At 35.3% G+C, this 23,286-nt stretch overlaps 2 protein-coding genes across 2 annotated transcripts; both read left to right on the forward strand.

Moving 5' to 3' along the window:
• Positions 1-182: 182 nt before the first annotated feature.
• Positions 183-13,539, forward strand: zpld1b (zona pellucida-like domain containing 1b). The gene is made up of 12 exons (XM_082179057.1): positions 183-252; positions 6,441-6,911; positions 7,030-7,143; positions 8,014-8,234; positions 8,791-8,972; positions 9,122-9,194; positions 9,613-9,710; positions 10,013-10,093; positions 10,319-10,490; positions 10,587-10,692; positions 12,407-12,436; positions 12,718-13,539. The coding sequence occupies exons 3-12, from the start codon at positions 7,038-7,040 to the stop codon at positions 12,879-12,881; spliced, it is 1,233 nt and encodes a 410-aa protein (XP_082035183.1). The 5' UTR covers positions 183-252; positions 6,441-6,911; positions 7,030-7,037; the 3' UTR covers positions 12,882-13,539.
• Positions 13,540-15,169: 1,630 nt separating this feature from the next.
• On the forward strand, positions 15,170-19,808 carry LOC309507157 (zona pellucida-like domain-containing protein 1). The gene is made up of 10 exons (XM_082181272.1): positions 15,170-15,328; positions 15,433-15,653; positions 16,229-16,413; positions 17,217-17,289; positions 17,409-17,506; positions 17,592-17,672; positions 18,089-18,257; positions 18,667-18,772; positions 18,884-18,904; positions 19,000-19,808. The coding sequence occupies exons 1-10, from the start codon at positions 15,217-15,219 to the stop codon at positions 19,137-19,139; spliced, it is 1,206 nt and encodes a 401-aa protein (XP_082037398.1). The 5' UTR covers positions 15,170-15,216; the 3' UTR covers positions 19,140-19,808.
• The last annotated feature ends 3,478 nt before the right edge of the window (positions 19,809-23,286 follow it).

The following is a 23,286-nucleotide window of genomic DNA, read 5'->3' on the forward strand; positions in this document are numbered from 1 at the left end:
CTTGGTGACCGTTTAAAGTTTGATATTACTTCAATTTATATTTGAATATCTTAACATTTAAAAATATTTAATATATATATTTATTATAAATCTCAGTAATTACTAAATGCATATAGGTAAATAGCAATTAAATGCAACAGTTCATATGTTCCTGATTTTTCAAGTGTAGGGTCCTTTGCACAATTTGTATTAACATGTTTCCTTTTTTCTGGCTGAAACATGCAATTTTGAAGGCACTGGCAGTCCTTTCAGGTGTGGTTCGGAATTCGAATATAGGGTGTTAGCGTGTGTGTGTGTGTGTGTGTGTGTGTGTGTGTGTGTGTGTCATTTTATATATATTTTTGCTTCTTCCATTTTCTCGCAAAATGTGTTATCACTTACAGTGGGTCACTAAAACACCAAATTATATCAAATATTCCTGAAAAATCGATATGCATATTGACGTCACTCATAGCAGGTGAAATATGAAACCTACATATAATAATTGTGTATGCGTGTGTGTATGTATATGCAAACATACGTATGTCAAGAGTCAAGTCAAGAGGCTTTATTTGTCATTTGCACAATTAACACCGGGGAAAAATTGGGATAGAAATACTTGTGACGAGGCTCAGACATAGGCTACAGTTATTAACATGACCAAATACACAAATTTAGTAGATATTTATTTATTTATTTATATATATATACACACACACACTCACTCACTCACTGGCCACTTTATTAGGTACACCTGTTCAACTGCTTGTTAACACAAACATCTGACATGTAACAGCAACTCAATGCATTTAGGCATGTATATATGCTCAAGACGATCTGCAGAAGTTCAAACTGAGCATCTAAATGGAGAAGAAAGGTGATTTATGTGACTTTGAAAGTGCACATGGTTGTTAGTGCCAGCCGGGCTGGTCTGTTTATTTTTAGAAACTGTTGATCGACTGTGACTTTCACGCACAACCATCTCTTGGGTTTACAGAGAATGATTTGAAAAAGAGAAAATATCTATTGAGCACCAGTTCTGTGGGTGGAAATGCCTTGTTGATGCCAGAGGTCAGAGGAGAATGGCCACTGACCTCTGATCATGACTGGTTCAAGCTGATAGAAAGAACTCAAATAATCACTTGTTACAACCGAGGAATGCAGAAGATAATCTCTGAACGCACAACACATCGAACCTTGAAGCAGATGGACAGCAGCAGACGAACACACCGGGTGCCACTCCTGACAGCTATACAGAAAACTGAGGCTAAAATGTACAAGGGCCCACCAAAATTGGACAATAACATTGAAAAAAAAAACGTTAACTGGTCTGATGAGTCTCATTTAGATGGTAGGGTCAGAATTTGGTGTAAACTAATTTTTTTTGAACATGACAAAAGTTCACTGTACTCGAATGGCCTCCACAGATGTTGTGGAAATGGAGATTCACATCATGGATGCTCAGCTGACAAATCTGCAGCAACTGCTTTATGCTGTCATGTTAATATGGATCAAAATCTCTGAGGAATGTTTCCAGCACCTTTTTGAACCTATGCCACAACTAGGGCTGGGTGTCGTTTCAGATGTTCCAATTCGATTCGATTTCGATTCTAAATTCGATTCTAAATTCGATTTCGATTCCCGATTCAATTCTCGATTCGACTCAATGAATATAGATTTAATACAAATCCTATATTTATCAAAAATAACAGTGAACATAAGTTTACAAGTGGTTAATTAATAAAAGAAATTAAGAGCCACAAACCTGTATATTAAACTCTTTTTATTTTAGATACACTTGGGTACATTAAAACAGAACCCATCTGTATATTTCAAATGCATACAATGAATAGACAGGATTTTTATGCGATATGAAAAATGTATGCTGAAAACTGGATCAGTCAGAACAGTCGTGTGCTTTGATCAAACAGGATCAGGTTACTTTATGTTTAAGATAAAACAACATAACATCTCTCAGCATTAGCTGTAACTTGGAGGCTGCAAGCTTATGAACAGTGTAGGAAAACTAATACTGGCTTTTGGGTGATAGGTAAATAAATATGGGAAAAAATCAATTTGTGGCCTTTGAGAATCGATTTTGAATCGACCACATTTTAGTTAATCGAAAAAAAATTTTTTTTTGCCCAGCCCGTGATATATATATATTATATATATATACTGTGTGTATATATATATATATATATATATATATATATATATATATATATATACACATACATACATGTACACTGTAAAAAGTGTTCAGTTCTTTTAGTAAAACAGTTGCCTTAAATTTATTAAGTAAATAAACTTAATGCTTAATTGAAAAAATTAAGTTATGTGAACTTGACAATTCCACATTACTTAATTTTTTCGATTAAGCATGAAAATGATTTACTTAATAATTTTAAGGCAACAGGTTTCCTCGATTTTTTTTAAGTTAAGTCAACTGATCACTTTTTACAGTGTGTGTGTGTGTGTGTGTGTGTGTGTGTGTGTGTGTGTGTGTGTGTGTGTGTGTGTGTGTGTGTGTGTGTGTGTGTGTGTGTGTGTGTGTGTGTGTGTGTGTGTGTGTGTGTGTGTGTGTGTGTGTGTGTGTGTGTGTATAGGCCTTCTTTCTACTTTGTTTTATATTTTATACGATTAATGTCCTCAGCTTGCGTTATATAGTGTGTGGTTTTAATGGTGGTGAGGGATAATGTAATGTTATAACATTTGACAAAATGAAGAGGAAAAAATCAAATGAAATGGCTAAGAATGTTGAAAATGTAGTGATCATTATTTTTATTTCAAAGAGGATTTTGTTAATTTTCTGTAATAGCAATGTGAACTTTGATTAACTAAATTGAGTTAAACACCTGAATCGATTATTGCAGTATTTCATCTTCTAAATAATAAAGTAGTTCAGTTAAAAGATGGGTTTGCATGTTTGGGCTATGTATCATTTACTCTCAAGTTGTTCCAAACCTGTATGAATTTCTTTCTTCTGCTGAACACAAAAGAAGATATTTTGAAGAATGTTGGTAACCAAACAGTTGATGAACCCCATTGGCTTCCATAGTATTTTCCCAATTTCCCAGGTTTGGAACAACTTGAGGGTAGTAAACGATGACAGAAATTTCATTTTTAGGTGAACTATCCCTAAGCCTGATCTGAACACTAGAGGGCGCGGTCGAAGCATTATGCCGATGGCACCGGAGATGCGCCTGTGATGCAACATTTGAAGATCATTTTCTCTCCCTTTTATGTGAGAGATAAAAAAACATAGGCCTATGATTAGGCCTTATTATTAATTATTAAACTATAATTAGTTTAATACATCGTGATCTATGAAACGTTTTTTTAAATGACTAAACCAATGAGTTTTAATCATATAGCCCACGGAACAACAAAACAGTTCTTATTTTCTTTCCTTCTGAACAATGAGCAGCTGATGACTTAAATTGAAATAATTTAATTACATAAATTTACATTTAATTTAAATAAAATCACATTCCGTTTCCTCTTTAATTTATGAAAATGTTTAGCAGCCTACACTCATGCTTTTCCGCTCTTGTTGAGAAATATTTTGTGATTTAATATACAAGCATCTTAACAAATAAAACTGTTCTATACCTTTAATAAACAAATACCCTACTTTTTCTTCAGAAAACAAAACAATATTGTAAAATATAGAAGGGTCCAACATCAGTGAGCTTGGATGACCTGAAATGTTAGCTGCATCTCTTGTCCTCCTTTGAAACTTTAGTCACATTTCTATTATCATTTTAATACAAACATAAACTGAATGAAAGTCCCTTACTATCAGTTGTTTCAGATAGTTTTCACTCTGGGTGAGTGGGCCAAGTAAGTATAGTGTACATAACTTTAAAAAATAGAAATACCCTATAACTTTAAAATAAAGGTTCCAAAATGGGGTTTTTACAGCAATGTTTTTGGTACCTCAAAGTCTCTTTTCAGTGAACAGTTCTTAAAAGAACCATTTTTATTTTGTGTGGAGAACATTTTCATGATCTATACTCTTTTTTTCATAATTATGTTTATTGAATTTACATTATATAAAATAAAATAAAAAGTCAAAACAAAAAGGAACTGATAAGAATGTAAACCTTGAAATGCAATGTAGTCGCTATGGATAAAAGCGTCTGCCAAATGCATAAATGTAAATGTAAATGAACGCAAATAGCTCAGTATGTATATAAAACAGCACTATACCACCATAAAACATAATAAGAAAAAAACAATAACATAGCCTAGGTATCAAAAAAGATGAAGAGGACAAAAAAGTTCTAATCTACACTCTTAGAAGAAAAGGTTAAGGTTATATAGAACCTGTCAGGCGCTTTATATAGGCTAGAACATTTTAGGGATTCCATCATGTCATGGATTTAGCTCTAATTAATCAATTTTGTTTTAATTATTTTTTATTTTAATTAAACTATGAATTAAACAACTTGTAAACGTACTTTATTACTATAAAAAAAAATTAAATAACCTGTTAAACATGAAAGTATTATGCAATCATTTAAGACATTTCTCTTTATATTGATCCTTTTTGGCATAAAGGGTTCTTTAAAATTGAGTCAAGAACCGGTTCTATAAAGAACCCCATTGAACCTTTTTTCCCCTTTTGTCCCTTGAAAAGCTTCCATGTTAAAGGTTTTTCATGGGACCATCAATGCCAGGCTTAAGGCTATTCAATATAAAAGTTTATCAGTAATAAAAACAAAGTTCTGTCATGAAACTCTAGATGGTTCAGGCTGTTAGCTCCTTAACTCAATCTGCTTGCAATCATATTATTCTCTATATAGGGCACAGCTGATTGGTTCCTGCTGTATCAGTAGCCAATGAGATCGCTGCTCAGCCTTCAAATACTGGTCAGCATTTGCTGTAGCAGTTGCAGGGCACTTTCAGAAACCCTCCACCTTCCCCAGCTCCACCTCTAAAGTTCTACTACGGGCAATCCGTGTATGCTATATTGTACAGCAGCAGCATGTCTTTCTTGCTCACAGCAGCGTATCGTGTATATTGGCAGTACCAAGTCCAGTATACTTTCTCTGCAGCAGCAGCAATAACCAACAGCAGCGTAGCAGATCTATTCTGCCAAGAACAAACATATCAACGTTGTCATCGATTACCATTCCAAACACTCAGAGTTGTCATGACATAACAGAAGTTGTATTAAAACTCAATAAGTGAATTAGTAGCAATCTATTTCTTGATTTGATGGTTACACATCTTTATTTGTGTAAAATGAATGGGGATAATAATAAGCATTGGTTATTGGCTCAGAAGAAATGAATTGCTATGCCATTATATGCAATACATCAAATTAGATGATGTTTATCTGGTTGATCTGAGTATAATATAAATGTCTCTGAAGAGGATGTGAACTGCATGAGTTATTATACTGTGTGCGCTGTATATTCTTATTATATATACACCTGTGCTGTGTAAATATGTAACTTTGCGATTTTAACTCAGAGAACGATTAAATGATAAACCTAGACACTACAAATGATTGTATGAGAATATAGGCTACTGTGTCCTCTCAGTTCTGACATTACCAGCTGCTCAGAACATCAATCACTAAAAACAATAGAATGTCATCTAATCCTTCAGGATGAATCAGAGTATATGGTCTCCTCACTACTGTACATCTGGGTCATTTCATGGGCGGGTGTTGTAATGTACAGTAGATGGTTGTGGTTTCAGGATTTATTCTTCATTTCAGGTTAAAAGGGCCATTTGATCCCATTTTGCCTGGAATAGTAGCCCTGTCAAATATATTTGATTTCAGCACGGCCTAATAAGTGCAAGATTCTTCATAATATGCAGCTATAGTCCATCCATCCCCTGAAATTATTGAAACCTTTTTGTGACAATTAGCATCTCAACAAATTGAATAGGGCCTAGGCTGGTCACAATTATTGCTAAATTTTTTTCTAACCACATTCATTTGAGATCAGCGTAATAAGGGAAATCATATTGTGGTCATATTATATTATAAATTATTAATTAAATAAATATTATTAATTGTCACAGCATTCTAGGAAATCATTGGGGCCTTTTTTTATTATAAATTGTATTATTATATTATTTAGGATTCCAGACAAAAAATAAATAATCTAAGGCTTACACTGTAAGTGACATGAACATTTGCAATTTGTAATTAGAGCATATATTTTAACAACTTGCATGCAAACAATAAACTACTGTTCTAAGGTTTGTGGTCAGTAAGATTTTAGTTTGTATGTTTTTGTGAAAGACATTAATGCTTTTATTCAGAAAAAAGAATTAAAAAAAAGAATTATTACTGCATTTTAGTACATTTGAACACATCTCACTGTTAGTTAAATATGAACTGATTAAATTAGAGTATTAGACATGGTAGCTGTTATCCATTAGCTGTATTATTTAATGTAAAAAAATGGGCAGTTTGTGATTGTATCTTCATTTAGTGCATCAGTGTGTCTGGTTGAGTGAAGTGCGAGGAACCGGGAGGCCAGAGTGACAATAACAGCACACTCGCTATCAACCCTGATGGACTGACAGAGAGAATAGGCCCTTTAGTCACTTCAGCCGCCGATGAAAACATAATTCCTGCCTTCAGTCCCACACTGAGTTCAGACATTATTGAGCGATGACAGAGGCAGACCAAGCCATGAGGAGACGAGTGGGAAATCGTAAAAGCGGCTCATGTTTCTGCCTCCATAAAAAAGATTTGTTCAGCGCATTGAGATTGTGATGGATTTTCCCATGTTGTCCAGGACAGCTCTTTTTGTTTAAGGCTTCTGATAATGGCTCATTGTTTTGGCTGCAGTAGAGGCCCGTGGTGCGGGCGGCCCTGTGGAGATGCCAGGCTGCCCATTCACTCACCGGCAGCAGGCCGAAACGCATGGAGCGCAGCTCACCTGCATCAGGGGACTGAGGTAATGGGGGATCTCAACACTTTATGCTATTAGATTGTTAAGACAATAAACATTACTGTTATTCCAGTCATTATAGTTATGCTATGGCAGAAAAATTTCTGTTTTCCTTCCTTTCCAGGTGTTGAAATGGAGTGGATATGTGTTCCTCTTCTACTTTTCGGTGGGATTCGTTTAGCTTTTACACAATTCAATGGATTCAACTGTGATCCAAACCACCACAGCAGATTCCCTGGTAAGAAATTTAGAGTCAGAATTTATATGTTGCAGAATGTAAACAATAATACACTACTGTTAAAAAGTTTGGGGTCAGTAAGATTTCAGAAGTTTAGGGTCAGTAAAGAAATTAATACTTTTATTCAGTAAGGATGCATTAAATTGTTCGAAAGTTGACAATAAAGACATTTATTATGTTACAAAAAAAAAATTATTTTGAAAAAGTCATTTGTATATCATTTGATAATAATAATCAGCATATTAGAATGATTTCTGAAGGATCATGTGACACTGAAGACTGGGGTAATGATGCTGAAAATTCAGCTTTGCCATCAAAGGAATAAATTACATTTTACATTGTAATAATATTTCACAATATTACTGTATACTACTGTATTTTTTTATTCAGCCATGATGAGCTTTTTTTCAAAAAGAAAAAAAAATCTTACTGATCCCATAAATCACTTTTAAATAGTACATAATTATTTATTTTAAACAATAACAACAATTTATTGTTCTATATGAATAATTTGTTTATTAATGCCTTATATTAGAGACATTTTTATTTTATATAGTGGGGTCCAAAAGATGGATTCTGCACTGGAAATCTGGGATTTACAATTTCATTTAAACCTGGACATTTTAGGATTTTGAAAAATGTATAACAAAGAAATGTTATGATGTAAAATTAATAAGTATTTCTAGCTCCAAAAGGTCAGAGATGTTCTTGCTTGTGGAGTTCATGGAGTTTGTCATTAAAGCAAAATACAATAATTTTTTTAAATTCATAGTTATTCTATGCACTTAAATTGTCATGCTGATAACATAATAATACACCCCACTGTGGAGATGCCATATCATTTACGTGTTGTGTTGTCTTTCCCTCAAGGCGACAGAGATATCAGTGTATACTGTGGTGTTCAGACAATCACACTAAAGATTAACCTCTGTCCTGTGCTGTACTCTGGATACACTGATGCCGACCTGGCACTGAACGGACGTCATGGAGAAGTCCATTGCCGAGGCTTCATAAACAACAACACTTTCCCCACAGCAGTGCTCTTCAGTATCAGCCTGAGCACACTGGAGTCCTGTGGGAACACGCTGGTGGTAAGGGATACATTCACTTACACATTTATCACGGTATCATTGTGGGGTTTGGATATGGTGTATAATTAATTATGCAATACCATTGAACTGTGTATCTGAACTACCACCAGCTTCACCTTTGCCCAAGCTATTCTGTTTGTTTTAATACTGTATTACATATGTTGCGTCCCATAGCTCAAAAGGGATGCAACAAATGGGGCCTCGTCCGGGATTTGAACATAACATAACTGATCTGGGACTTTAACCCGTGGTTTCACAGACAAGACTTAAGATTAGTCCCAGACTAAAATGCATGTTTGAGCTGTTTTAACTGAAAGGATCTTGCACTGATATATCTTAAAATAGGTCAGTGCCATTGTTTTGTCTCACACTTTTCTAAGGCATGTTTATAAAAGCTATTTTAATGTCCTAATCGAAGGCCTAATCCTGGCTTAATCTAAGCCCTGTCTGTGAAACCGGGCCTAATTTTTAACCTTAAGAACAAAACAATTAGATTTTCCTATAGTGAAAATAAGATTTACATTTAGGTAACATATTTTAATCTATCTGTGTTCAGGTTTCTACAACTCAAGGTTTCAATGCTTATGGGAACATCTCTATGGTGCAGATGGGGAATATATCGGGCTACATTGACACCCCAGACCCTCCGACTGTCATCAGTTACCTGCCAGGTTTACAGTATAAATTCAGCTGTAGTTATCCTCTGGAGTACCTGCTCAACAACAGCCAGCTGGCATCGTGAGTTAGTTATTTCTGACGTGACAACCCACTTCTCTCTTCTATGGTTCTACAACTATTTAAATCCAAGTAATAAGTGATTTGCTGATATTTTCTGCAGTGAATACACAGTGATAATGTCTTGTTCTGATCTCATCCTCCTTTACCAGCTCATCCGCTGCAATATCAGTGAAAGACAACAATGGCACTTTCCTGAGCACACTCAGTTTGGTGCTTTACAATGTGAGTGATCTCTGTAGATCATAAAATAAAATACATTTTAAAGTATATTTATAAATATTTATCATACATTTGTTGTTCCAAAACTATATTTTCATGAGATCACAGTTAATTAGCTGTTACAACTTTTTAAAATAAATTATTCTTTTATTAAACTGTATTTATTTCCATTTTTAATGTTTATAATTGTATACTAAAGATTAATGAAACTATAAAAAATTAAATTATGATATTTGACTAAAGAGTATAAACAATTTCCCCTTAGGATCTATTATTTTCCCTTTCATATTGTAAACGTGTACAGAAATGTGTTTGTAGTTCTCAAAGTTCAATTAAAACGTTAAAATGGCATGTTTGTGTATTGAAGAATGGCTTAGACCGCCATTACAGTATAGCTAATTTTCTTTCTCATCTTTTACAGGATTCAACATTCAGTCAGTTGATCTCTATACCGATGTCTGGCCTGTCCTTGAAAACTCGTGTGTTTGCAGCAGTTAAAGCTACAAATCTGGACAGGAGGTATATCATGGAGAGAACTATTATGTTTTTAAAACACTATTAATTTATTTTTATTTTTTTACAATTATTTCATATCATAATGTTTTAGTTATCTTATGTAAAGACAGGTTACTAGAATAAATTGTGACATATTACTAGTATAAGTAAGTGTGAGATTTTGTGAGGAAAAATGAATTGTGAGAAATATTCTCTTCTTGGGTAACTATTCAGATCATGAGCCCCTATTAACTCATTCTTTTTACTTCTTGAGATTAGAGATTCAATTCCCATTAATAGCAGAAATGTCTGTGTTTTCCCCACAGGTGGAATGTTCTGATGGATCACTGTTACGCCACCCCCTCTGGGAACCCTAATGATGAGATACGCTATGACCTTTTCTTTGGGTAATTTAGTATTTTCTGAAATTATGTGCGCATTAACTCGGTGAGTCCTCATTACCTGCTCAACTGACTACAATTCAATGCACAAAGGCCTTTTAGAGGAAATGATTTGTGTGTGTATGAGTGTGTGCGCGTTAGTGTTTGTTTGGGTATGACTGAAGATAATCAGTTTATCAGCAGATCTGATGTTTAAAGAGGCCTTATTTTTGGTGGCGGGGGTTTAAATAGGTGCTACAAGGATCCACAGACAACTGTTTTTGAGAATGGAAAAAGTCAAATGGGCCGCTTTGCATTTGAAGTCTTCCGTTTTGTGAAACATAAGAACCAGAAGATGTCCACTGTGTTTCTGCATTGTGTCACAAAGCTGTGTCGAGCAGATGACTGTGGGATACTATTGCCGGTAAACAGTCTTAATGCTGAAATATTTGATGGTTAATAATGTATTTTAGGTGTCTTAACTGAATGAGAGCACTGACTGTAATACCTCTCATGGCAGATCTGTGGAAATCGCAGGAGGAGAGACACTGTGGATGAACATGCAGTATCAGGTTCATCCTCAGGGGATGCCGTCATAACCGCAGGTCCCATAATCACTAGGAGTGGTAAGAGCCCTCAATCTCAGCTTTATAGTCTGTTTCATGCACACTGATAAAAATGATTTTGTGGTAAAGTAAATACTACCGAAAAAAAACGATGTAATTTACATGAAAAAGTTAGTTCAGGCAAGAGTTAAAAAACAATTAAGTAAATTCTATATTAGTACTCAATTCAAGCGTGTAGAAATGAAAGCGTAAATATCAACGTTATAAAATTAAGTAAAATTACTTTTCTGATACTGGTGTTCCCATCATGCACTGGGCCTTGAATAATTAATGAGGTTGATTTTTCACTGTTTTCAAACTGTATTTACACTGTTTCATCATTGCTTTTGTTTGATAGGATTAGTAACGTGCCATTTTGTGACATTTGGAGTTCATTTTCTACTCAAAATTACACATTCAAACGACCCATCAAATGTTACCGTCATTGTGTATTGTCTACCAAGTATTGAGGTCTCTGCGTTCACATGACCCTTAACATCATACTTAACTCAATATTATATTGTTCAAGTGAAATATATTGCAAAGGAAACTTCAACTAAATAAGTATTACTCAACCTTTTACTAGCCAAGTTAAAATGACTTATTTTCTTTGTTACTTTCACTTAACTTAGTTAAGTAGAGTTTACTTAATTCCATATGTGAAATTTACTTAAAAAATATGCGTGTGAAATTTACTTTAAAAATATTTGTTCAAAAACTTGCCAAAGAAAAATGTAGTAAATTTTACTTATTGTTTTTTTCAGTGCACTGAAAAAATAAGATTTACTTACTTTCTAAGTTTTTGTTATTGTTATAAGTAAATGTAACTATTAATGGTATAAAAGTTAGTAAATTATTGTGCTGCTTAATATTTTTCTGGGACTGTGATACATTTTTTTCAGGATTCTTTGATGAATAGAAAGTTCAGCGTTTATTTGAAATAGAAATATTTTGTAACATTATTTAATGTCCTGGCTGAGGTATAAATAAAGAAAAAAAAGACTTTAAAAGTTAAATTGAATTGTAATATTTCAAAGTCATATAAAGCATATATTTTCATTTCTGTGAGACAACATCGGCTTATAATATATGTCTGAGACACAAGAGATGCAGACAGTCTCACAGACCTCAACATTTGGTACACAAGGAATGATAATACCAACAATCAATAGATATTTTTTCTAAGCAGGACAACAAAATCAATAACATGGTGTAACCAAACAGTAAAACCATGCAACCTAGTTAATTAGTCATGCCACAGTGCATGCTGGAAGTAGATTTACATATTTCTACACCTTTGTATCTTTTTTTTCCTCTCAATAACAAAATAAACACAAAAAATAACAGCAGTTAAGAAAGCATCTGATTATAGCAATGTGGATATATTTGCACAAGGCACAATTCACTGGCATTATGTTGAAAGATGAGGTAAATACAATTACACTGTTATGATAACTAAGATGAAACTATAGACTTTAAAGCGTGTAAACGTTACATCCTTTTGATTTTCCCGGCGTCCCGAGTCCTCCACATAAAACATCAATCTACAGGCTTTCATAGACAATCTAAGAAGTCGGGGAAGGTCTCGTTTTATACAAGTTTAAGTTTCATTACAAGCTGTTCACACATTGGCAAAACAAAAAGTGATTAATACATGAAAATTCAGACACAAAGCACTTTTAAAGCATGAAATCTTGTATGCTTTATTTATGTACATCTTGTGTGTTTTCTGCAGATGAAACTCCAACCAACAACTCGCAACCCGGTAAGATTTTCTTTTTTAGGAGGTCAAGAAAGTGTAACTAGCCTACTAAATGTTATTCATTAGAAGACGTCCCCCCACACACACACCACTGTGTCCTTTCTGTGAGACATCAGCTTTGTTTTCACAGTGAAACAATGGACACCAGTGTCAAATTCCATGACAACCGTGGTAGCCATTTACAGAAACATCTTGTCTGTGTTTTTGACCCCCATTCCACCCAACCCCATTCACCCCCACAAACCCCTGCTTACCCCCATTCACCCCTCTCTGTGCTTCTGCAGTGAGCAGTTCCTCCAAGCACCTGAATGCTGTAACCAGTGCCTTGATATCGGGTTTGGTTGTGCTGGGTGTGACGAGCCTGGGCCTCTTCGTGCTCTCCCTCAGGCTGCTCAGGAAGCCCAGCCCTTCTAGTCTGACAGGGGTCCGGAACCCCAGCTTCAGATGACCTTCATTCTTGGACCATGAGTGCATTCAATTCTGTCAACAATATTTGGTCATATTCCTATCATTGCATTTTAATCAGATCCTCAGTGCTGCTTTCTTATGTCCCCAAATTGGCTTTGGGCTGCTTTGTCAAAAATGTTTCCCTATTTGATAATATATGAATCTAATAGTCCCTAATAATATCAATGTTGAAAACAGTTATTCTGCTTAATATTTTTTGGGATGAACAGAAAATTCAATAGAACAGCCTTTGTTTGAAAGAAATCTTTTGTAACATTATAAATGTATCTGTCACTTTTGATCAATTCCTTGCTGAAGAAAAGTATAATTTTTTCTTCTTTAAAAAAAAATCTTACTGACTCCAAAATGTTAGTGTATAAAATGTACATTTCAAAATACCTCAGTTTGTTACTTTCTGTTTCAGGGTCTGTGATCCTTTATGTCTTGAAGTGCAGAGCACAAAATAAATGTAACCAACCTTATTTCACAATTTTGTTCATTTGTTTTTGATTTGTGGGATATAGTACAGTTTAAATTATTTTTAGATGTATATTTTATGGTGTGGGTTTTTTTGCTCAAGGTGCCATTATAACCTGTTTCACATTTATTTGAGCTCTTTTAATCAAATTGTATATATGTACAACCTGAGATTTCGTCAACTGCATGTAATGGAAATTTTTTTATATGTGATAATATAAACATTTATCCAAATTTTGCTCCTTTTTGGATCATTTATCTGCATTTTTATCCGTTTTCAGCATATTCTTTATGTACCTAAAATCGCACAGCCTTTTTTCATTCAGCCACAAGAAATGACATTTAACAAAGACACAAACCACCCATTTAATTCACACAGTGCCAACGTAGATCTCCACAATCTGCATCATTTTTCAACATAATCCCGGATTACTGCAGTGAGTCAAAAGCCAGAAAATATCTGATCTAGTGCTTCCCCCTCTCACTTCTTATCTTAGCAAAACAAGAGCAAAGACCTCAGCTAACATATTTAACTGACTACGTCAAGGCCATCATCATATTATGATGAGGTCTGTAACATTTCCCATGGTTTTGTGTCGTTGACAATAGAAGAAGGCCAACACCCAGCACTCTGATTTGACTCGAATCAGAAAATTGTTGTCCTTCCCAGGTAGCTCAGCTGACAGGTTCATATTACAATTCCATTGGTTTTTTCTGTGATTTTTGTACCTCGTTTTCACATTAAACGCAACCCAATTTATACCACCAATTGGCCAGTCACAGATTTCACCTCATTCGCTGTTGACTCAAGAATCAACAAGAATCCAGAAATGTTTTTGACGTTTTGAAACTCTAGTATTTTTATGGAAACTTTACTGTTTGAAAAAATTCAGAATTACTAAGTCAGTATAGAGTCACATGTTGCTTTGGACCCCATTGCCTTTCATTGGACAAAGAATGATCTTTTACTTAACTTACTGAATTAATACTTTATTTGTCCCTTTAAGGGAAAATTTACCCACATCAATAACAATCACACAGTCGTGTCCTTTGCACTAGAGTTTAACAGCCATGTAGACAAATTAACAAAAATCATTTTTATAGCGGTTGTATCTAAGCCTTGGGATACGGAAACGTCGACCAAATGGAAGTGGTTCGAATTCTATATAAAGCATTCAAACCACTTCCGTCTGGTTGACGTTTTCGTATCCCAAGGTTTAGATATAACCGCCATAAAAATTGTGTTGCACAATTAATTCTTCAGCATATCCCTTTGACAATCATTGTCACAACCATCAAATAGGTTATTATGAAACATCATGTGTGATTTCATGCAGTGTCCATCAAGACTTTCAGGTTACAAACCTCCAAAAAGGTCAGAGGTTACACTGACAGACTTGTACTTTTAGGTCCGAAGAGAAGATGAGACCTATTGTGTGCTTCTTCAAAGGAATTTGTACCAAGTACATTAAATTACATGTTGATATGTTTCAGGGTGTACAAAATGACAAAGACAGTGGTCATTGTTTATGGTCTAACTTTAAAGGTGATGTGTAAGGTTTCAAGTTTTGCCTCAAGGTAATGGTACCTTATCCACAAAAGTGAATTGTTCTGGAGAACTCAAACAACCATACCAAATGGCAAATGACCTTGTTTTGGTCCAATCCAGCGGAAACTAACTTTTTTCTGCACACACACACACACATATATATATAAAGCACAAACTGAAGCCTGTCAGAGTTAATCCAACAGGGACTTTGAGACGATAACGAATCTTTAGCAGTAAGGATACCTTCAGGAGCTCTTCAAGATTTTCTCTGGGGTGCTGAGAGTCATACGAAGGTTATTTTTGGACATTGATGAAGAGCAGATCTGACATGGCTCTACTCGGCCTCTTGATTTTGGGCGCGTTGGTTCAAGGCCACCTGGCTCTTACTTCTAGTGAGTGTGGAGCTTCCCTCAGGCGTCCAGGTAATACCCTGCTTATGATTATTGTGGGCTAATTGCTTTTAAACAAACTAAAATAAGTGTTATAAGAAATAGCCTACATCAGGGAACTTGTCTTTGTTTTACAGAGTACACCGACATCGCAGTGTATTGTGGGACTGAATCTATAAATTTGGCAATCCAGGTTTGCCCGGTCATTTACACTGGCTATAACGAGTCCTTGTTGATTTTGAATCAAATGGCAAATGACCCGTTGTGTCGGGGAACACTGGATGCAACTGTGACTCCTCCGGTCGTGCGCTTCACCTTTCCGCTTAGACAATTGGACGCCTGTGGCAGCATCTTCCGCGTGAGTATTACTGCATCTTAAACTGCATTGATGATGCCTTCCCTGATTAAAAAAAAAAGTTTAAATCAAACTGATCTTGCAGTCTGAGGAGTTGAGAAGTGCCCAAGCTAGCAAACCATTGTGGTTACCAACAGAGGGCAGTGTTACTCCTACTCTCATTAAAGGGATAGTTCACCCAAAAATGAAAATGTTGTCATCATTCACTCACCCTCAAGTTGTTACAAACCTATGACTTTCTTTCTTCTGCTGAATACAAAAGAAGATATTTTAAAAAATATGGGTATGCAACAATTGATGGTCCCCATTGACTTCCATAGTATGGGAAAGAAAATACTATGGAAGTCAATGGGGCCCATCAACTGAGATTCTTCAAAATATCATCTTTTCTGTTCAGCAGAACAAAGAAATTCATTCAGGTTTGGAACAACTTGAGGGTGAGTAAATGATGACAGAATTTTCATTTTTGGGTGAGCTATCCCTTTAAGAACATCATTTAGTTGAATAGTAGTCAAAACACTCTCTGTATTTCGTTCTCTCTGTGCAAGTCTTTTTCATTTTATTGGCTCACTTTCTAGACCACCAGCGCTCCAGGCACCGGTCCCTTCTCGGACTTCTCTAACATCCAGACGGTCAACATCAGTGGGGTGGTCAGATCTTTCGACCCCACATTAGGAACAGTGACCTACAACACTGAGCTGAAGTATTTTTACTCCTGTGCATATCCACTCGAGTACCTGGTCAACAATACACAAGTTGATGTGTAAGATCTTTTAACTCTCTTAATAGATTAATCCTGATGAAATAAAAATAAATAAAAAATCTTAAACCATTTGGTCTCCCAGTTTAGTCATTTTAGTCTGACTTTTTTTGTCTCAATCAGCTAAAAGGCTTAGGCCAGTTTACATATTTACATAAACATAAGCAAGGTTCATAGACTTTAACTTTTGGACTGAAACACATACATTCTGACATACATACTTTTATTCAGTAATGATGCATTCAATTGATCAAAAGTGTATTTATATACTGATTAATAATGTTACAAAAGATTTAAATTTCAAATAAATGCTGTTCTTTTGTACATTCTATTAATCAGATAATCCTAGTTTAAACGTATAATTGTTTCCATAAATATCTTAAGCAGAACAACTGTTCTCAAACTTGATAATAATAAGAAATGTTTCTTGAGCAGCAAATCTGCATATTAGAATGATTTCTGAAGGATCATGTGACACTGAAGACTGGAGTAATGGCTGATGAAAAATCAGCTTTGCATCACAGGAATCAATTGAATTTTAATATAGTATATTCAAATAGAAAACAGTTCTTTTAAATTTGAATAATATTTCACAATATTACAATTTTAATGTCTTTTTAATCAAATAAATGCAAAATGCAATAAATGACTCCAAACTTTTAAACAGTAGTGTATACAGTATTAAACATCTGAAAATGCAGCTTGTTGACAGTCTTAAATTAATAATTATTATAACCAAATGTTAGATTCCAAGAAAAGTTGAAGTATGTGGCCCTTGTAAAATGGAACCTTTCCTCCCTCTACAGGTCATCCTCCTCCATTGCAGTGAAGGACAACAACGGAAGCTTCATCAGCACTTTAAGCATGCAGCTCTTCAAAGTACGTACAAACACACACACACACAAAAATTTTTTTTTTCCCAATTTCCAAAACCTGTAGCTTTTTCTGTTCTCCGCCAGTTTTCTGGCCCTGAACCCGTATTTTAATTGTGCCTCTAGGATGTAAACTACACTGCTCCGCTCGTTATCCCATCTGTGGGCATTGAGCTCAGAACCAAAATCTATGTGCAAGTCATAGCAGCAAACCTGACTTCACAGTGAGTAACATTTGCTGATGTTTCTTCAAAGAAATGCCTCTTAGTTTATGTAGAAATTGACTGATTCTGTCCTCTTTCTCCACAGGTATCATGTTCTGCTGGATCGATGCTATGCCTCTCTCTCAGCCCTACCCTCCAATTCAACCTTTTTCAATCTTTTTGTCCCGTAAGTCCAAAAAAAGAAAGGGCAAAAAGTCATGTTAAACATATAGATTATTTTATGTTTTTGATGATCTATATTTGTCAAATTATTATTTTTTAAATTAATCATTTTAAGAATATTTCAATAATTAGAATTGTTTTTTTTACAAAAAATTTTTTTTAAAACAATTGGTCAAAGCCACGGAAATTCACTGGTCATCTAGTCCTGCACTGTAAGAAATAAATCCTTCGAAAAAACGGAAAAGCTACTGGAAATTTTCTGCTATAGGACATTATCAGATCATTTTAATCTGATTTTGAAACCCCAAAACACAACACGTAATATGAAAAATTCCTTCTTATCAACAGTGCATTGGGCCCTGTTTGTACAGGCTTTACTTAGAGTGTGTAACATACTTGAGATTTACCTTTACTCAAAAGGTGCTCGAAGGATCTGTTCACCACCATGTTGGAGAATGGAAACAGTCAGAAGGCTCGCTTCAGCTTCCCAGCTTTCCGCTTTACCGAGCAGCAGAACCAGACCATTTCCACCTACTTCCTCCACTGCATCACCAGGCTCTGTGAAACCAGCACCTGCGCCCAGTTCAAGGTACAAGCTGGGGGTCTTAACTGAATGAATAGAATGTTCAAATAGAGATAAGTGTAAGGCAAGCCATTTTGACTTTTATTCATTCCCAGGATGTGAATTCTTGTGAATTCTAGTGAAAATACAATTACAAGATTTCGTATTTCTGCGAGTGGATGAACAACTTCATTGTTGATATCAAGAATTTTTACTATTGGAAATGTCATTCCTGATATCAAAAATTGCCATTGTTACTAGTAGACATCTAATTCCTAAATTTCTATAATATCAAGAATTAGCATTTTAGTATAGTGAAAATTAAATTGTTTATATCAAGAATTCATATCCTGGGAATGTATACAAGTCAAAAAGGCTTGCCTTAAAAATGTGCCCAGCTGTTTTGTTTAACCCTCATTCCCTCTTCATTGATCAGCAATGCAGGAGGAAGAGACGGGACATACAGACAACGACAATTACAGATGGCCTCTCAGACACCACCCTCATCACCTCAGGACCTATTAGGACTCGAGCGGACACCCGTATGGCTCTCTTCTACTTGATTTCTTGTCATAGTTTATTATACTGATGGAAAAAAAATGAAGAAGCATAAATGTAGTCAGATATTAACTCATAATTGTTCTTTCTTTCAGCTCCTACTACTAATGAAGGAGGTAAGTCTCCCTCATCAATGCAGTTCATTTACAGAAGAGTGCCAGAAATCAAGTCATTTTGGTAATAACGTGCTGTCTCGTGTATTCCTCTACAGCCAAGAGCAGTGCACAGAAGGACAGTGGTAACGGGGCGTCTGTAGGACTGGGCATTGCTCTGGCTGCCCTCGTCGTTGTGGGCACCATCGCTGCCCTCATGGCCGTGTCATTTTACCGCAAACTCAGGATGCTACGTTAACTGTCTGTGATCCCAGAGAATAAAACAGCGCGGGTGGAGGTGGGAACTGGGGATCCATAATATATTATTATTACTTGACAACACAATTGCCATTTAAAATGCAAATATTGCAACCAAAAAAATCAATATATATATATATTATTTAAAAATCGCTGAATTTATTCATTCATTTATTTACACTTATATACTTCAGATACACATTTTTAATGGAGCTATACATTTTAAAGCAAAATATGTACAGAATAGGCTGAAGCATTTGGTGTAAGAAAGAGGATTACACAGGGAGCAATTGCAAACAAGTGATTTTTGTAAGGATAAAACGTATTTATCATAATGGATCTGTGCTAAAGTTGTGCCACATTAAAGCAGGATTGAAGGCTTTAGGATTGACAGGTTTAAAAGAACAGGTGAAAGAAAACATGCTTCATAAAGTTGTCTTAACTGCTGCATGAAGAGCCTTGCTTTGATTTAGCACACTTGTATCTTATTAATGTGGAAGGAAAGTGTCGTTTTGGAAAAGGGATTACAGGCATGCTTATTTTATTTTGGATACTTCAGCTTATGTAATTCAGACAGTTGATCTTGTGGAACCTGTTTGTTTTCAAGAATCACATTGTTTCTGAATTGTATTTTTTACTCTTATTGCATGCAGTGTCATTAATAAAGGCTTGTAGCATTGTGAACATTTTTGATGATTTCCTCTCGTGTTAACACGCAACACCACTAGAGGGAGCCTCACTATTTGAAAAAACAACAACAACACACAGCAACCTTCCATAGACAGAATAATATTTTTAGTCGTGTTGCAAAAGTCATGTTTCTTTCTGGTTATCTGAAAGAGAATTTTACAAAGCACTTTTCTAGGTTTAAAGGCTCCCACAACTGAGGCTTAAACCAAATAAAGTCTAGTGGTGTCTCAAAACAAGTGGCCTAGGCTAGCCTACATGTTGTTGTTTTTTTACGTACTAGCCTACTTACATATATGCCTAGGCTACTTTCTAAATATAATTTCGTTTCTGCATGGTTTCAGTAACTACAAAAGTTATTCAAGGTTTGTATTTTCACAAAGCACTAAGTCGCTTGTTAAACGCTAGTAAACAGAAGTCGCTTTCGACTGTGAAGGGAATGGCCATATTCACGTGATTGGAAAATGCTGTTTGGCGATTTACTTTTCCGATTATTGTGTTAGTGAGGACAATTGTTTGATTATTGAAGTCTATGTAAGCAAAGCTCTTGTTTCAGATGAAAGCACAATAGGCATATTCTGCAGTAGGCCTACAGCCAACTCTCTATTCACTGTGGTAAATGAAAAATTGTAAATTACTGTTTGTTCATGTGAAAAGCATTTAGTACAGTATTTTAGAATTAGATTAGATTTTAAGGATTTTTTTATTTTTATTCTAGATTAGATTTTAAGAATTCCTTGCTCTAATGTCAGAGCCACTGCATATTAAAAATGTACATGGTGCTAAGTAGGTCATGATAAATGCAACGAAAAATGACTTTCATTATATGATGATGAGGATAGTTAATACGTGACTCGTGAGAATGATATATGAGGAGGGACAGTCGGGTAAATACGCCAGTCCTCCATTGGGTAAAACTCTAATTAATTTGAGAGTGGGGTTTCATCAGAACAATACCTGATAAATGGGAATCTCTGCTACAAGACAAAAGGGCTCTTCAGAGGATGAGGGTGTGGCCTTATTAGTTAGAAAGATGACTTAATTTCAACTGCAACGCAATGTGCTAATTGCAATGGCTAAAAGTAATCTGTGAGCTGTGATTTATTGTGTCATAATGGAATTCTCTATGATGCAATTTAATGTAATGTTAAATTGCATGGCAGGGTTAAACTAATTAATGGAATAGATATATTTAAAATAGACAAGTAATGTCATTTTGGGAGATGGAGTTTGCAAGAAATTACCAGACAGGAAAGGAAGCATCAAACATTTATGCACTGTACCATATCTAGACAGATGGGCCTATCTATCTCTGGAGACTGTGGGTAAAACATTAGCAGCAAATGAAACTCTCAGTCTAGATACAGTGCAATATTACTTTGATGTTGGGATATGTTTTTTTTTTTTTTTTTTTTTTTTTTATAATGGCGATTGTTTTTTTGTTTTTTTGTCAGAGGAAATGGAAAAATTAGCTCAGGAAAATTAACTGTTTTAACCTACCAAAAAATGAAGGGCCAAATCTGCAGATGGAGAGTCCTAAATAACAGTGTGAATGAAGAGTTACAATTTTCCTGAAAACAGCCCACAGTTTAAAAACTTTCCTTTAAGCATGATTTTAAAGGATTAGTTAACTTCAAAATGAAAATTATAATAATGGAAGTCAATGGGGTAGGCTACATCAACTGTCCGGTTACCGACATTCTTCAAAATATCTTCCTTTGTGTTCAGCAGAAGAAAGAAATTCATACAGGTTTGAAACAACTTGAGGGTGAGTAAATGATGACATCATTTTCATTTTGAAGTGAACTGTTCCTTTAAGAGAGAAAAAAATAAAACACGTACTGGCCCTAAACTTTTGAATGGTACACTCTCAGAAAAAAGGTACAAAAGCTGTCACTGGGGTGGTAACCTTTCAAAAGGTACACCTTTGCATCTAAAGAGTGCATATTAGTACCTAAATGTACCAGTGACAGCTTTTGTACCAAGAGTGTATTATAATTTTGTGTAAATGCATTTATGTGCCCCTGTGCAGCATGGTATAAATGTACCTTTTCATTGTTACCTTTTCAATGTAAAAATGACATTACTCAAATTCAGCTATAGGGACAAATGCCTTTTAAAGCATTACAAATGCACCACAGTCTCTGCAATCATTTTATATTACAAGACACAAAGTTATGATGATGGCAAGATTACTAATAAAACATACTTTTAAATATTGCAATCACATTCCGCAATGCAGAAAAACTGGTAGTTGTGTAACACTAACAGGCTTGTTGGAACATAATGTCTATCACCAATTGGTATTTACAGTTATGAACAACACAGGAAATGCCACAGATTTTTTACAGATCAGACCCTTTTCTTTTTGATCTTTGATTTTGGAAATCAGCAGCATGTTTTACCAGTGGAATGCAGGGCCATTTTTACACCCTCTGACCCAGATACAAAGGAGAGTTCAGGGCTGAAGCGCCAGACCGTGCCAGCAGTAGGGGATGGGACGGTTGAGTGAGTCCTATAGCAGACCCCCTGCTGAGCACAGACCAGCCCCAGCCACACGTCTCTCGACCTGCTCCAGCTGTAGAGGTGCTGCTCATCTTTCATAATTCATTACAGGGGCCGAGACACAAAGCAGGCTGCCTGGAGGCTGTGCTATGATGTAAAATGTGCTGCATTATGCATAGGATATGTTATGTTCTCTGCTTCAGACCCAGCAAAGGTCTGCCCTTTGAATCACTGAGTGATTGGCAAAGAGGGCAAATGTCAATGTGTATTGTGGTGACCCGAATGATTTGTGAAAATGCTCCTCACAAATTACACACCAGGTCAGCATTAGACTGTCACCACATTGAAATCTACGCAAGGACGGGCATGCTAACAAAAATATGTTTGAAGTACTATTTGCTAATTTTCCCATTAAGTTTTGAAAACAAATCTCTGAACATTCCAAACGTACAGTTTTATTTTTTAAAGAAATGTTTTAAAAATGTTTTTTTCTTGGTAATGCGAACTTTAGGGGAATATTACTTTTTATCATTTTGCAAACATTATGGGAATGTCACTTTTAAATCTTCTGAACCTTCTGAAACAAGTAGCCTGACGTTTGAAAAACATTAGACAAACGTCAATAAAACGTTTCTGAAAAAGACAAGAAAAGTTCCATGAACACGATGTATAATGATTTTGTGCTAACGTTTTGAGAACATTATTAAAGACCAGATAACTCTGAACGATCGTTCTATTAACGTTACTGTAAAATGTTTGTTTCAAAACTTTGACTTTTCATTGTATGGACTAGATACTACATTTCTCCGCCGATACTGATAGCCGATAATTCTGAATGGTATCTGACTGCCAATGCCAATATCGACAGTTTAAAATTTTCTTAAGAAAAAAAAAAAAACTCTCCCAAATAATGCTGTAAACTACAGGAAACCCTTGTTACACTAATATTAGCGGTT

This window comes from Leuciscus leuciscus, assembly GCF_965113295.1.
Source record: "Leuciscus leuciscus genome assembly, chromosome: 9".
NCBI lineage: Eukaryota > Metazoa > Chordata > Actinopteri > Cypriniformes > Leuciscidae > Leuciscus > Leuciscus leuciscus.

What these genes read in the sequence shown, in the direction of transcription:
- LOC309507157 (XM_082181272.1), top strand. Translation starts at nt 15,217, where the DNA reads ATGAAGAGCAGATCTGACATGGCTCTACTCGGCCTCTTGATTTTGGGC. An exon ending in GCACCTGCGCCCAGTTCAAG is followed by an intron (nt 18,258 to 18,666) that starts GTACAAGCTGGG and finishes TTCATTGATCAG; the next exon opens with CAATGCAGGAGGAAGAGACG. An exon ending in TCCTACTACTAATGAAGGAG is followed by an intron (nt 18,905 to 18,999) that starts GTAAGTCTCCCT and finishes ATTCCTCTACAG; the next exon opens with CCAAGAGCAGTGCACAGAAG.
- zpld1b (XM_082179057.1), top strand. Translation starts at nt 7,038, where the DNA reads ATGGAGTGGATATGTGTTCCTCTTCTACTTTTCGGTGGGATTCGTTTA. An exon ending in CCTGTGGGAACACGCTGGTG is followed by an intron (nt 8,235 to 8,790) that starts GTAAGGGATACA and finishes ATCTGTGTTCAG; the next exon opens with GTTTCTACAACTCAAGGTTT. An exon ending in TCAGTTTGGTGCTTTACAAT is followed by an intron (nt 9,195 to 9,612) that starts GTGAGTGATCTC and finishes CATCTTTTACAG; the next exon opens with GATTCAACATTCAGTCAGTT.